Source organism: Rhea pennata, chromosome 1 (assembly GCF_028389875.1).
Source record: "Rhea pennata isolate bPtePen1 chromosome 1, bPtePen1.pri, whole genome shotgun sequence".
NCBI classification, from domain to species: domain Eukaryota; kingdom Metazoa; phylum Chordata; class Aves; order Rheiformes; family Rheidae; genus Rhea; species Rhea pennata.
Window position 1 is genome coordinate 5,211,079 of NC_084663.1, and position 15,567 is coordinate 5,226,645.

At 42.3% G+C, this 15,567-nt stretch overlaps 1 protein-coding gene across 2 annotated transcripts in view; it reads left to right on the forward strand.

Annotated features, from left to right (window-relative positions):
• Nucleotides 1-15,567, forward strand: part of TAF3 (TATA-box binding protein associated factor 3) — a 110,038-nt gene that overhangs the window by 67,829 nt on the left and 26,642 nt on the right. Inside the window, exon 1 of one of the 2 annotated variants that reach the window (XM_062580548.1) lies at nt 13,255-13,309. The exons of the other annotated variant lie outside the window; for it this stretch is intronic. Coding sequence (XP_062436532.1) covers nt 13,270-13,309 — 40 coding nt within the window. The 5' untranslated portion in view covers nt 13,255-13,269. Of the gene's footprint in view, nt 1-13,254; nt 13,310-15,567 lie in introns of those variants that run through there. 2 annotated transcript variants of the gene reach the window in all.

Genomic DNA, 15,567 nt, shown 5'->3' on the forward strand with positions numbered 1-15,567 from the left:
TGATGGGTTCTTGGATAGGTTTCCAAGCTTGCAGTCCTGTATTTTTAGTTTTATTTCCAGTTCTGCAACCCGTTTGTAATGTGACAGTGACCATATGTAAATAATTTGTCTTTTCTGAGCCCTGTTTTTTTTTCCTCTGTAAGATGAGACCCCTGATTTTGCTGTCTGTGCAAATTCTTCATCCTCTGTGGATGAAAGGCCTGTAAAATTATGTGGCTGTGGCATGAGCAGGTTGCCCCGAAACATGTGTTCTTGGTAATGGAAAACGCCCAAAATAAAACCTTGGCAATGGCATTGCTCCCAACCAAGAACAAATTTAGACTTTTATTCTGAATTGGGTATCTTGTGTCTCTAAATGCATGCTATTCTTGGGTTTTCATAGAGCTTATTAATCATATTGCTTGTGATGAATGATATTTTTGGCACTCTAATTCAGCATGTATGATACATGTTAAGGATAATATTCTCTTGCGTTTGTGTAGCATATTGAAAATGGAAATAATGTACTTCCAATCTCTCAGGTGTACTGACTAAAATTTTGCTTTCTTTTCTCCTCCTAATTCCTTATACTTTTTGCTGTAACTTTTTTTTTTTTTTTAATTTGCAGAAGTCGTAGATGACAAATCCTGACAATGCCTTTCTTTCTTTAAGGTTTAAGAAGATGTTCTTGTTCTTGCTCTCAAATTTTATGGTTTGATTTCTTTCTCCCTGTAAGGCATGTAGATTTTACAAGCAACTTTCTGTGCAAGTGACTGAGTAAGATTTTCACAGGAAAGTTTAATAATCAGAGCTTAAGTTATTTATCACACATTAGTAAATATATGTTAGAGAAAACAAGTAGTTACTGTATTAAAATTCCTAAAAACTTAGTAACAAGTTTTTGTTACTTCAGCTCACAGTTCCTGAGGTCCTAATGATTGATCTTAATGAGCCTTGGGTGTACACGAAGTGCACCAACGCTTACGCTTGCTTCTGTAGCTCAGAGATGGTGGAGGAGAAGAGAAGCTGAGAGCTAAGAGGAGAATCCGATGTCTGCCAGTGTCTTATCAAGCTCTCAAAACTCAGATATTTGTAGATCTGAAATTCTTTGCTAAAGGCTCCAAAAGAAGGGGTGGCTGGTCCTTTTTGTATATCTTGGTGCTGTTTCATCTTTGAGAGGGATGTCTGGGCATCATCTGATGTCCTTCTTCCATTTGTCTTTCAGCTTAGAGCATGGCAGTTCTTGATGGGAGGAAGAGATGGAGGGGTGGATTTTCCTTCTCCCACATCACTGGGAATTAGAAAAGAGTAACGGAAAAAAAGAAATGTATGAGTTAAATTGAGGAGTGATCGCTACTGAGTCAAAGGTACCATTAAGGGAAAAAAACTCTTCTATCACTAATGGAAAAGGTTCCTCTTCCCTGTTGAGCAATACATCTTAGATGCTTTCTGAAAAGAATGAATACTTACGAGCATGAGATGTAATTATTTTTACTAAATGCTGAGGTATGTTCACATATGAGATATGTGAACAGCTTCTTATCTCTAGGGTTATCCTCAAGTATTTGTGATTTTTCTGGATACATATAAAAATGAGTCTGTAGTGTCTGTCATGACACGAAGACACAGGAATGTCTTGGACATGGAAGAACACAGGAATAAAGGGACTTTCCCTAAATAAATGTTCAAGGAGCAGAAGGTTTAGGAAATTTAGCAGTCTATGGCAGTAACTAAACCAGCAAGCGATTGTGCAGCATTGCTCGTACGTTGACACCTTGAGAAGGAATTGGAGCAGATCATTTGCCAGGGGAGCAAACCTACCCCATGATGACCAGGGGGCTCAGTGAGGATCCTTATTGCTTGAGGTGGGCTTCCCACATCCTCAGGTCTTGCTGCCTTCACTCTCCCTTCGCTGGACTGCAGGGCTCAAGCCCGTGTCGGCCACATTTAGCCTTCTTGTGTTGCCTCTTCGGCAGGTGAATGTACAGATTAATGGGAGGAAACCCCAGGTATGCAATTAAAGCCTGATGAATGCCCTATGAGCACACTAGGAGTCTGTATGGCTTGGAAGGCACCATGTGGGGTTATCTCGCTTTCACTAAGACATTTCCCATGGAGAAGCTGACATGCTCCAAATTCACATTCAGGCTTCTTCTACCCTAGCTTTGGTTGTGTGTCCATGTCCATTATTTGTTCTGTCTCTCTGTTTTTGCTGCTGTAATATATGTTTTATGTTACTCCTCTTTATGTTCTCTTCTTCTCCTTACTCCTTTTACAGTCCTGAGTTTCATGTGTCTCTGTGTCCTTTTCCCCCGTGTTTCAGTCTTTTCTTTTCCTGGCCACCAGTATCCCACAGCAGTTCATGAAAATATCCCCGAACTGACACAAAGAGCAAACGTGTTCTTACCTGTTCCAATTTATATCTTTCTACTAAATGTTAGCAAGAGAGAAAGTTTAGAATGAGGGGCAGGAAAAAGACAAAAACTAGTATTTTCTGGGTTTTGGAAGGGGCAGGCAATGAAGATTAATAAAAGGAGGCAAATATAAGAGAAAATGGAGAATCAGCACAAAAGAGAGGAACAAAGAAATGGGAAAGAATCTGCAATGTTGTTGATATTTAGGATTTGTTCATGCAGCAACATGGGTGAACCTAGTGCTTTGCAAACATAATTGAGGTCCCTGCCCCGTGAATTTACAGTTTGAATTGGGAGGTGGGAGGCATTAATATATAAAACCTCCTGCATTTTAATTTTCTTTCTCTGTAACGCATCCCAGAGCATATTTCATTTTGGGGAGGGGAGGTAATGACAGATTGTTGCTGCTAATAGGATTTGGGTCAAACTGCTGCTGCCTGTTTGGCATGTAACTAGATTAATAGGGTGGGTGTTCCTAAAAATTACATGCCACAGCAGGAGGATAATCCCCTCCCCACCAAATTTCAAGTCCTGTTCCTCAACAAATTGCAAGGCTGCAAAGGAGTTTGGCTGAGCATACTCTGCAACAATTTATCCATTAAAACTCAAGCTTCCCTACCAGTGGCTTTAATCCTGACTTGGAAGGAGCTCTCTTGCCACGGCTGAGTAGGTTTCGCGCCGACCGAATCCCGAGAATACCAGTAGTTCACGCTCACTCCCATAGATAAATCTCCCCTTCGCCTCCCCCAAAATCCATAAAGTTGGGCAAACAAAGGTGGGAAAAGTCTGAGTTTATTAAATCTGTGAGCGAAGAGTTCAGCTCGTCTGGAAGACAGTCAAACAACTTGGGTTAAAATCGCCAGACTACCCATCTGGATGCTAGCAAGGACTGGTTATCTCTGCCTAACTCAATAGCACCTATGATATTGAGAAAACTGTGTCTAGCAAATAGCTTATACGAGGTATGGTGTGAGGTATGGTGTAGCCAGAAGATTGATGGACTTTTAAAAATGAAGTCTGCATTTTTGTTGTTTGGCGACAGCAGTTTTGGAATACAGGTTTGGAAAGTGTTGTAGCAAGAAGAAGATCAAATAAATAGTTACAGATTCATTTCTCAGCATCTGGAACTGCTTTTGCTTCATAACGTGTGACAGTTAAGGAAAGTTCTGTAAAGATGAGGATTTTGTCTTTAGTTTGTGGCTTCTTCAGAGGTCTTTGACATGAGCATCTGTTGACTTCTCTCCACCTCTCTTAGTATACAGAGTCACCTGATAGTGCACCAATCTCGCTGCTATGAAGTGGGACGATTGCATAGGACTCAGACATTTTTAAAATGAAGGATTTTTTTTTGAAAGTCTTAATTGAAAGTTAATGTTAAATAAAATGCCTACTGAAGCCAATTCCTTTATTAAATTTGTTTTCATAGTTTTTTTTACCTGTGTGCCCAAGAAAAACAAGTTAACTGAAAGACATCAATTCAGTTTAAATCAAGATATCAAGCTGATGTGTGTGTGCATGAGCTTCTTGCTCAGTTTAAGTCTGCTGGTCACTAATTCTGTCTTTATTTTTCTCCCCTATCCCTACTTTTCTGATATGTAGGCCGCATCTTACAAGCTGTTAGAAACCAAGTGGCTGAGCAAGATTTTTTAATAATTTAAGTGGAAAGGTAATAATATCCTGCACGTTTTCTATGTAAGATACGCATACAATCTCAACTGTGTAGAAACGTGATCAAAAGAGATCCTTAACTTCTGTTTAAGCCTAACTAGGTCTTTAAAAGGCAGAATTCAGTACGGACCACTTCTGCTTTTCCTTTGCAATCTGAACATCATTTTTGTTTTGCTAAAGGACACGAATTACTTCTCTTAGCTACACAGCTTGAGCGAGCTTTGCAAAACAATTAGTGCATCTTTCAAATGGCCTAAACTTGATTGAATAATTACTCAAATAACGGTCCGTAATGGAATACATAGGGTTATCTCTTGGCTAATCCTCGAGTAATGGAGTTGGTGTATCTCTGATTTTTTTTTCTCTTAGCAGTTCCCGGTGAACGGAAGAAGGAGACAAAAGTGATTATGGGAAGTAGAGGGAGTCACTGGAGGCCAGCAAGGAAAAGGAGGCCTTATCTTAAGCAATTAATCAAGAAAACTCCTATTGTGGGACAATTATTCAAAGCTAATTCTAAAATAGCTTTAGAGCCCCAGGACTGGTTGTTCTGAGGGGGAGTTGTTTTTCTTTTTAAGCATTTTGCCAAGGTCATGCCGAGCGCTGGGGCAGACCGAAAGGAAGGATGGGGACGAGTCAAGCGTAAAGTGCAGCCTCACGCGACGTTGGCTTGGAAGCCATAATTTCAGCTTTAAACAGTAAGTTTTAAGCCTTCTGATATGAGACGGTGTTTTGCAACTTGTGTATTATTTCCAGCTTCTGCAAAAATACTTTATTCTTTTGCGTTCGTCCGAAATGGTGCTGACAGGAGGGTTTTGCAAACCCACCTTGGTCTTACCGTGCTGTACAACTTTCATGTGCCAGGCTTACGGCGGTTCATATCGCCTTCACGTAATCCTCGCCCCGGCTCTCTTAGTGTGCTCTAATATCGCCAAATCTCTCTTCTGTTCTCAGCTTTTTCCGGTTCCTGCGCTGCCTGTCGCTTAGCTTACCTGGCTTCCCAAGCGTCCTGGGGTAGCTGCAGAAGCGTAAGGTTGTTTCGTGGCTGTGGAGCAGTGGCTTCACGACGGGCTTTTGTCTTCTGGGTTGTCCCCGGAAAAGCTGCCCGCTCTGGAAGAGCGGCTAACAGCGTGTTCTGACGGCTCCAGCCTTTGAATTCGCCTGGAAGTGAGATTTATTGGAAGACGTTGAGGTGATCCACGAGGTCCTGCAAAAGGAAGCCGTAGATTTCTTGTAGCTGTCCCTGAAAAATTATAAGGTCACCGTAAAAAGTGGCGGGTTTTAAATTGGATGTGGCTTAAATTTTCCCGCGGCCTCCTGCGTTCTGCCGCTTGCCGGAGCGGGGAGGCGCTGGCAGAGTTATTACGCGGCGCGGGCGCCCCGTGCTCCCGCGGCGTTTTCAGCCTGACCTGGAGCCGGGATCTAGTGTCCGCGGGCCGCGGCGAGAGCAGCGCTGCCACGTAGCCGGGTTAGCTTCCCTCTTGCGCTGGGCACGCGTCCGCGTGCAGGACGGAGCAACGCAGAGAGGCCGAAAGACTGAGCACGCCGCTAATTGGATTTGTAGGCTGGATGGGGAAAAAAAAAGAGGAAAAAGAAACCCTCCAAAGTAAACATTTTCCTTTCTTTAAATCTTTCCTTGGCTCTTTTCATCAAGACGGCCTGAAAGGATCTGTTTCAGGGGTGAACCCTGCCCAGCAAATTTAATTTTGAGGCTTGTCAAGCTTTATTAAAGCCTTATCATCAGTGATTTCCTCCTCTGCTAGATCAAGAAGATTGTATTTGTTACGGGGCTCATATTGTGTCTTCGATTGCTTCCTGGTGAAGGCGCGTTCTCGGATTTGCGGCCGGCGCCCGTCGCAGCCGAGCGGCGAAGTGCTGCGGCGCACGGTGTCACCGCGCGCTCGCAGAGGCTTCGGATGCTCTTCCGAGTCGGAAGCTGGAAGCGCACGTATATATTCCTGAATTAGCAATGGTTCGAATAAACGCGCCTGGGTGACAGAAATACGCCCAACTGCTGCTCGTGTTTAACGCTCTGATATTCTGAGAGCTGGAGCGTTCGGTAAACGTTTCTGCATATAGCATACGTGCATATGCTAAGGGAGAGGGCGAGCACGTGCTTTCTTACACTTCGGAGATGTGGTAGCTTTGCTTATTCACCTATGAGAGAGTTTCCAGGCTGGGTGGATTTTTTTTTGAAAATACCAATGTTTCGTTTTTATCCGTGCCCATTTGGAGAGATACGACAGAGTTAGGGCTTGGCGTACCAGTGTCGATAGACTTTTTCCAGTTTATTCTAGAGCACAGGATCTGGTTCCCCCTTTTTAAGTTATCCGAAGGTAATATAAGCACTCCTAACCTTCTTGAGTTGCAGAGTTGCGTTTGTGTCCGGCGCAGCAAGCGTGAGGTTGCTCTCAAATCGTTGTGTTGAGCCAAAGCTTTGCTGGTAAATTTGTTCCAGTAATTCATTTTTTTTTCAGAAGCTGCATTATATAAACAGATATTTAAGAAGTTAATATCAATTCGATTTACTTGCGAGAGAGGAAAGCAAGTCACAGGCAGGCAGATGCAATCGTAACCGCTTGCGAACTGCCTCTGGCAGAGGAGTCTCTGGATGCGGGTTGATGCCGCCCGCATCGCGGTAGGGTCCATTTACAAGCAGAACTTGGAAATTGGCTGATCATTCGACGGGAGACCGCTGTTCGCACGTTCCCGGGCCTTCCACAGCCCGCTCACATCTTCTTTTCCACATTTTGGAAATGCCTTTCCTTGGGTTCTTCAGCTCTGCTGCAAAATGCGATATTAAATAAGCTCAGTATTTTTGCACTTCCGCGTCTTGGCTGCGCAGATGCGTGTGTGGGTTGCCAATCTGTGAAGGGGGCCAAATGAATTCAGTAATGCCTGATTAAAATTATTAGGACGGATTAAGCACAGCTAGCCCGATGTAATAAATACCTAGTCTGTTCTTTTGCTAGGAGGTATAAATTGTTGCTTCATGAACTATTTTTGAAAGTCCATTTTTTTAAAAAAAGCAGGATTTCATTAGAAGTATAACTGCATTTTCTTATATAGAATAATAATATATAAAAGGGAAAGTACTGTAAAATCTTTCAGAACATTTATATGGATTCAGTGTATTTGTTTTTAGTGAGATTTGTGATCCTTGAAAAGCTAGTTTGGAAAGCTCAGCCAGTAAGATTAGCTACGTAGGTGCAAAGTGAAAAGATTGACCGTCTGCTTTCCTTTTGTCAAGAAAAATACATATAAACCCCTCGCATTACGGTTGAGAATTGTTAGATACAGATAATACGAGGTGGATTTTGAGTCTTTAGATCATAAATTTGATCTGTGCAAGAGGAACGGTACAGAAGCGCGGTTGTAATAGAATTCTCGTCCCGCAAAACTCGCAGGAAGATTATTAAAATACTGTAGATAGTGACATCGGCTACAAAGATCTGCTTGTGCATATTCCTTTAAAGAGGGGGAAAAAACACCTTAATACACAGTATTACCATAGCTCGGCCCTATTATACTATTGTAATCATAGCTGAAGCAAGAGCGGTGATTAACGATGGCAATTTATTGTATCTGACGAGGGGAGAAAATAGGAGATGTTGTCGTTATCATAAATCATATCATAAATAACCAAAGAGAAGCACTCGGGAAGCTTGTGTGGTGTCAGCAGCAAGGCCTTTCAGGCACGTTAGCCCAGGATGTAGCCATAGAAACCCCAAAGTCATATTGTTATCTTAGTCTTGCTGCAGTTATGTGATACAACAGTATTAACATATAGATTAGGCCATTTATAATACTAGGTGTCATTTCAGGTTGGCTTGCTTATATAGCATTTTAGTTTTTTATTGTGCAGAATGCGAGGGAAACGCTGCATTTTTACAGGTCAGTATATAGCCATTTATAACGTATCAGCTTCACACCTCTGTCAGTGCCGCTAATACACTCTGTTATGGATTGGTTGTACCGTGTGAATTGTCATTGCCTAATTACCTTGTCTTTGCTAATAATTTCATTTTTAAAAAGTCAGATGTTCCTTTAAAGAGAAAATATGCACACCTGCATGGCTGCTCCAGAGTGAGTTGTGCGCGTGTCCAATTCTGCTACACTCTATACATCATAGGAGGGAGCAGAAAGCACAATAAAAAGCATGCAAATTTGTCCACAGTTTTGTCGTAGAGATTTCTATCTCCAGCGGTGTGTTTTGATCCAGCGACGGTCATTTTGATGTTATGCTGTGTTCCGTATAGTCCACGGAAGAGACTCGATCGCAGGTAATTCAGAGTAACACCGGGCTGCCTAAATAAATAATTAAAGCTTGCTCTACTGTAGTATTGCTGCTGAGAAGCTAGTTGGTTCTCAGGTGGTTCTTTTTGCTTGTAATCCAAAATATTCATAGCAGCGCCAGCCTCGTTAACGTAACTTTTTCATGCCTATGCATTTATTTGTGTACCTATATGTAATAGGTAAAACCACCGAGCTACATTAAGAAGTCAAAGCAAAAATAATGTCCCTCTCTTTGCATTTAGACAGAAACACATTTTTGCTTGTAGCATACAGCATAAATATAGGATTGATATTTTGTAAGGTCAGAGAGAGATTATGAGTTTAGCTGATAAGAATCTGCCAATGTTGTTTTTCTCTCTTTAACAGGAAATTGGGTGTGCCATCTTAAAAATTCTGGGTAGTACGGTTTGATAAACATTGTGATACTTTTTTAACTATGCCTTGTGGACCACCACTAGTAACTATTTAAAAGTGTTAGTCTTGCATCTTCCAGTATGCTAAAGTAGTCTTGGAAGCTAAACTTGTGCCTTACAGCTTGAACCAAGATGCAATATCCGATGCCCAAAGGGGGCTGTCTCCTCTCCTCTTTCCTCTTCCTTCTTACACCCTTACGCTATCCTGATATGAGCTATTTCCCTCACCTACTGGACAGAAAATTACCCTCTCCCACTTTTTTTCGCAGATATATTTCCTTTGGAGTTAGCCAGTTGAGTCATTTCATCTAAGTCCCTTCATCGTGGAGAAGGGGCAGAGTGAGGATATATGCAAGGAGGTGCAGGACTTTCCTCGGACTTCTGCTAGCCCAAGGCTTCACATAGCGGCATGGTACAGTGGATGGCAGATTTAAGTTCAGCCTAACAGTTTTCTCTCTTATTTTTGCCGGAGTTATTCCCTAGGCACCTGCACAAATGCTTGCACCAGGAAGGGAAGGATGGGGCTGTTTCTTCTAAAAGCAGCACTGTAGTGTTACTATGCATGCAGAACTACGGTTTTAGTAGTTATGGTTTGTTTCTGGGTAACTGTGGGCTTCTTACACTCGTGTTGGTGTTCAAAAAATCAGATCAGTGTTGATTTCATACCAAGAAATCCATAACCAAGAATGTGAAGTACTTGTTCAACAGGATGGAGAGGTACCATTTCTGAACTGAACTGGTACTGGAAATTTGTAAGTCCTGAACTAGATTATTGTTAACATCAAATTTTCAAGATTGGTGGACCTATTTCATCATCCAGGATGGAGGGGAATTGGGTAGACCACTTGTAGTGCTTTGAGAGATTAAAACCTACTTTTGAGGTGATTGATAAAGGTGAAGTCCGTTAGTTCTATTGAACACCTCCAGGTTCAGTCAAGGCTGGTACCAGTGATTGGAGGCACCACCTAGATGTTTGGGCCAAAATTTTAAAATGAGGCTGGATGCTGAACTTCAGGCATCTTTAACATCCTCGTTACTGTATTTGAATTCTGTATGCAAAATCATCAACCACACTTGAGAGCCCTTGTTTATACCTTTGTGGCTTCTGCATCATAGAACATACTAAGACTAGAATAAACTCATTGGCAGTTTTGTTGGGCAAATCGAAGATTCACGGAAAATGTGTATCCTCAGTGGTGCTGCGTTGCTAACATTCTTCCCATAAAAGTGCTGAAATGGAAAATGTCAGGGTTTGGTAATAGCTTGGATGATGTCCTTTATACAGTAAAAGAGAAATCTGTCAGTGCACTCTATGTAGGAAAAAAGTCACATCAGTGGTTAGTTGTGTTCATATGGCAGAGAATTTATAGGAGGAAATCTGGCATTTTAAGCTCAAAATGTATAACAAGTATCTTACTTAGTGGGTTCTTCTTCTGTTAGTATATCAGCCTTTAGACTATCAGGATTGAATTTTGGTGCTCTTCCATCAATTTCCTGTATGGACTACAAGTGCACTGTGTTAGTTCCAGGAAAGGACCATCGGTATAAGTTCAAGAGATTTGCCCAGAGAGGTTCTGGAGTCTCCATCCTTGGAGATATGCAGAAGCCATCTGGACAGGGGCCTTGGCAACCTGTTCTAGGTAACCCTGCTTGAGCAGGGGGGTTGGAGTAGATGATCTTCAGAGGTCCTTTCCAACCTCAACTGTTCCGTGATTCTGTAAGATAAAACCTATCATGACTCCCCCCCGCGCTGCACCCGCTTGTAACAGAAGTCAAAAGTCTGTGCTTGCTAGGGCATGGTAGGGGTGATAAGCCCTTTGCTTAATAACTTAAAATTTCCCAAAATGTATCTTTGCCTTAATCACAGACACCATCGCTCGCCTTTATCTAGACACTAGGAAAATAGTTTTGGAAGTTTGCAGGAATTTTTTTTTCATTAAAAAATGTCATATGTCGGGGAGGGAAGGATTACTTTTTTTCCTGAAATTGAGAGGCTGAGCTGGCGTGTACATAAAACTTTCAGCTTGGTGTCTATGCAACCTTCAGGAATATGTGTTCGAAAGAAAGATGATTCAAAGATTTCAGTGTAGGGACTGCCACATTATTTCTACTCATGAGTCCTAATTTTCCTTAAAAAATGAAAAAAGAATATGGGTGAATGCAGGTAGTCTCTTCTACAACTCTTGTCTGCTGTCCTGCTCCTGATTAACATCTGTCTTGTGATAGATCTGCCCACAGCTTCAGTTTTGAAGATCGTTCTTTAAGACTTCGTAATCGGGACAGCACTAGGAGATCAACCAACTGCCATGCCAAACCTTGATGCTTTTGGTTTCCACACTTAGGTACTTGGTGCCATGAAGTACAGAGGGGCACAGAGACCTACCATGAGCAGGTCTCTACAGTAGGCAGAGAAAAGCATGAGCTACTGATAGGTCTTTATTTGGTCCTTTTGCATTCTTTTAGAAAATAAAGGATGTTCAAGGTCAGTTGAAAACAGGTTATATAGGAATTTTTAATCAACAAAAATTGGCATATATACGTTGACGGCAAAATAACAGCTTGCATTTAGTGTTGTATCCTAGTGGGTTTGCACTGATAGCTGATACTATGTATCTGGCATACTAAAGTTAAAAAAATAGCAAAATCTTAGGTTCTGAGAAATAACCTGAGTTGGCTTCTGCAGGAACTGTTACCTGCCAGACCTTTGAGCTATTAATATGTTAGCAATTGCAATGGAGGTAAGAGGTTGCTGTTAGTAATATTTTGTTGTGTCTTCTTCAGCAAGTAGTGTCCAGCTTTGTGCCAAGGCACATCTGAGAATGCTTCATCTTGTACCTAAGAGGTATCAGTTTATTCTTAGATCTTTGTACTTTATTTGTTTCCATGTGCGGTCGGATGGTTTTATCCTATCATCACCCTGTGACATAGAGAAATATTAATCTGGTTTCCAGAAGAGACCTGGAACATAGCTTAAATTAAATACCTGCCAACAGACACGGTAAGTTTTTTGTCAGGGCCAGGAGCTGAGCAGAGATCTTGTCTGTCCCAGTCCGTGCCATGTTCTTTAGGATATCCTTCAAGCTTTAAACACTCTTGCCGTTATCTCTGAAGCTACCAAGTAAAACATCTCGTAATGACCAAGGTGATGATGAATTATATATTCATGTCATCATTCTTTTTACTTGAAGAATGCCTTTACATAGGTGCCTTTCTCTTCAATCACAAAAGTGTTGCATATATTTTTCCTGCCTTCGCATTCATCTGACCTGCAGTTGGAAGAGCAACGTGTGCAGTCTCCTCTAATTAGGCAGCCAGGAGAGCACAGTAGCATGGTACGGGTGATTGCACTTCTTTTCCTGCAATAAATATAGAATTTCTTCTCCTTTGTGCCGCAGTGCCAGTTTTAGGGACAAACAGTCCCTAGATCATCATAAACTTGAAAGTTCGTTATTGAAGTGTTGAGTATTGCTGTCCCAATATTGAGCTGTGGCCAAATTAAGAAGGTATATATTCAATAAGCTCTGGGATTTTGAGTCCCTGCTGTTCTACAGGACCGTGATGCACAAAGAAGTATATTTTGTGCTGCTTTAGTGGCTTTTTGTGAAATAAGATGCAGGAGCTTCAGCTTCTTGCTTGAACTGTTCAGCTTAAGATGTTTCCCAGCGTTCGAAAGGGTGACAGATCCCTGCGGTTTGTATTTGGGATTCTAATGCTTTTTCTATCCAGCGATCCCAAGGATTTATCAAGTTCAGCTTTTGTAGCATCACCGTAAGACAACGTTCCTGCCACTTGTCAAGCGGAGAAGACAGGAGTGCGTGGGGTGACCTGCACGCCTGTGTCAAAACAGGAGGAGCCTTCTCGCTGCCTTTCCTTGGGTCTTGTGTGCAAAATTGCTCTGTATAGCCTTAGCAATGTGCACATTAATATTGATGCCGCGCTGAGTTCTCTAACCGAAAAAAAAAGAAAAAAAGAAATCTGTTATCTTGAGAAACCTCCTGAACAGTCTCCTTTCATTACAGGACACAGTTATTAGGGCAGATGGCCGAGGTGATACGCGCTTGACCCGCAGATGCTAACTCAGGGGCAGTGTCATCAATAAGGGTGGCCAGCGATGGGGAGAGATCGCAGGAAGGAAGGTTGGAAAGCAGTGCAGCGCGCGGAAGACGTGCTCCTAGCGAACGGGCAAAGGTGGAAAACTGTTCACGTGGTTTTAAATGCTCGTTGCCAAGGCACGCGGATTACCTTTAAAGGGGGACGTGCTTCTGCATTCGCTTCCCGCTCCAATGCATTTGGGAGGAAAACGGGTCCGTAGCTCCTGAATATCGGACTGAGGGATTCACCTCGCTCTAATATAAAAAAAAGAAAGTGCTGTATGGTTTTCTGCCATAGCCACAGCTGCGATGGCTCAGGTTTGAAAGCTGCCGTCTGGCAGAAAACCAGTCCTCGCTGCGGATCAGCCCGTGGCCTTGTTCCAAGAGAAATGTGGGTTTCGTTTGACCACGATGGGATTCCAGATTGTCATCCGAGCACGGCTGAGAAGTGGTGAGTGTGTGTCCGTCGTTAAGTGCTCGTGAACTTCCTCGGGTCCTGCATCGGGCCCGACTGACCCAGGCGATTTTTTCCAGATGTCTGGAGGAATCCAGGTCTTTATAAAAAGGGATGGTAGTGCTGCTGCTTCCTTGCTCAGTTGTCCTTGCAGCTTGCAGGAACGTGCAGGAAAGCTGGAGCCCGGAGACCAAACTGCACTTTTTAACCTTTCCTGCCCCTCTCTGCCATCCCCAGTGCTCTTCTCTGTCACACAAAACTCCAGCCCTTGTTCTGCAAACCTGAGCTGAATTTTTGTTCTGTCCTTTCGAGCTGGTTTTCTGCAATACTGAGTAGGTAAAACATGAGAATCACCTTGGGATGGGAGGGAGTTACAAAAATATGAAATATTTCAGTGTGCTTCAGTGAGACAGTTTACCAGAATAGCTGTTCAACTAGAGGCTAGGCAGAAATTTTTAGCAAATAAATACTTATTTTAGTAAACATATATATATATATTTAATTTCTTTCTTGTCATTTGCAGTCATTTCTGCTTGACTTTATATATCTTTTTATGCTCACATTTTTTTATATAAAAATGTTTTATGTTGCTGTTTTTAAAGTCAATGCGAACAAAGCCTGACTTTCCAAGTGTTTGGATTTGGCTGCGCTTTTAGGGCTTGTGGCCTGGGCAGAAGCATACGCTAAATCCCACATTTGAATCCTGGTTTAAATTTTAAAACAAACTCAAATGGAAACAAACTCGCAGCGGGCAAACTCTGCTGAACAGGATTGGGAGGGAATTGCTTAGCAGCAACCAGTGCTGTATGACATCTGCTTACAGCTAATTCTTCATCCCCCCTCCCAGACGGTTCAAAACAGATGAGGAGAGCTGATTTCTGCAGCAGCTTAGACCGAGACTGAAACGGGCTGCCCGATCCGGAAGCAGGTTTCGTTTTTCCCGGAGCAGGTGCAGGCTCGGTCCGCAGCGATTTCTCAGTTATACTCTAACTTTACTGTTTAAAACGTTTAATGTCAGTGCCCAGCCAGGCAAAACCAAACTCCCTAACATTTCTGTTTTTCACGGACGGCTAAGACTTTATCCTCGGGCAAAGTCTCCTCTCTGGGCTGGCTGCTGTAAATCCTCTGGGCTCTGGCGAAAGCCAGAGTTGCTAGCTCATTTTACTTAATTTGTGATGCTGGCAAGATTTGTGCTGCAGCCCAGGGCTCTTGACTCAACTCTCCTAAATCAGAGCATTGACACATTACACTAAAGAAAGACCAGCACAGAAAACCTGAAAATAAACGCCTCAGAAAGAGGTATTTAAGAAAGATGCTGTTCTAAAAAGCTTTAAAAAGTGTTAGCATTCCATTATAGTTTCTCTTTGTTTGCTTCTTTAAAATCACCTCATTAAAAAGTTTTTTTTTTTAATCCATCATCATAATAAATAGTTTGCACCACATCTTTCGTTCAAGAACCTTGGGGCACTTGATATCTTTCCTCCGAAACCCTCCTGGGCCAAATGTCATGCGTTTTCACAGGTGGATAAACAAAGACACGGGGTGAAGTGGAGGGACTTCATCTCCGCAGGAATGTTGACCAGCACGAATGTAATGATGTAATTACAACCAGTATAAATGTGTCAGGATAACTCCAGTGGGGAAGTTCTTATTCCAAACTAAGAATCCCTTTTCCTGCCTAGATAATTCCATTTTGGAAGTGAGAAAGTGTATCCAAACGGATAAAGTGCTTGACTGCAGTTCGGGAGATCAGAGGTTCTCTTATTCTCAAACCTGCCATGGATTTTCTAGGAGATCTCAAGCAAATTTTCTCCTTCCGCTGTGCCATAGTGTCACACGTGTAAGACTGAAGAGAGTGGTATATGCAGGAAAAAAAAATTATTACAATTAAACAAGGAACAGAGCAACCACACAGGTGATGTCTACATTGCATCGAAACAGTTGCTACCTGTTGTACATGCTACCTGCGTTTCATGGTTTGTTTTCAGCTGTCCTGTAGCCTGAATTGGGGTGTTCCCATATAAATGCAACAGAAAATGTCATTATATAGCAAGCTCTTTAGACACAGCTAGGACCTGGCAGCTTGAATTAGACATAGTCCTCTGCTTTAATCATTGGCATGTACTACTTCAAGAAAAACAGATCAGGTTTAGAAAGATGACGGAATTCTTCCACTGCAGACTCTTCCATACTTGAGAATAGGTACAAAGAACTAACCTAAAGTCTAGAAGAAATTTGTGTATTGCTCCTAGTAG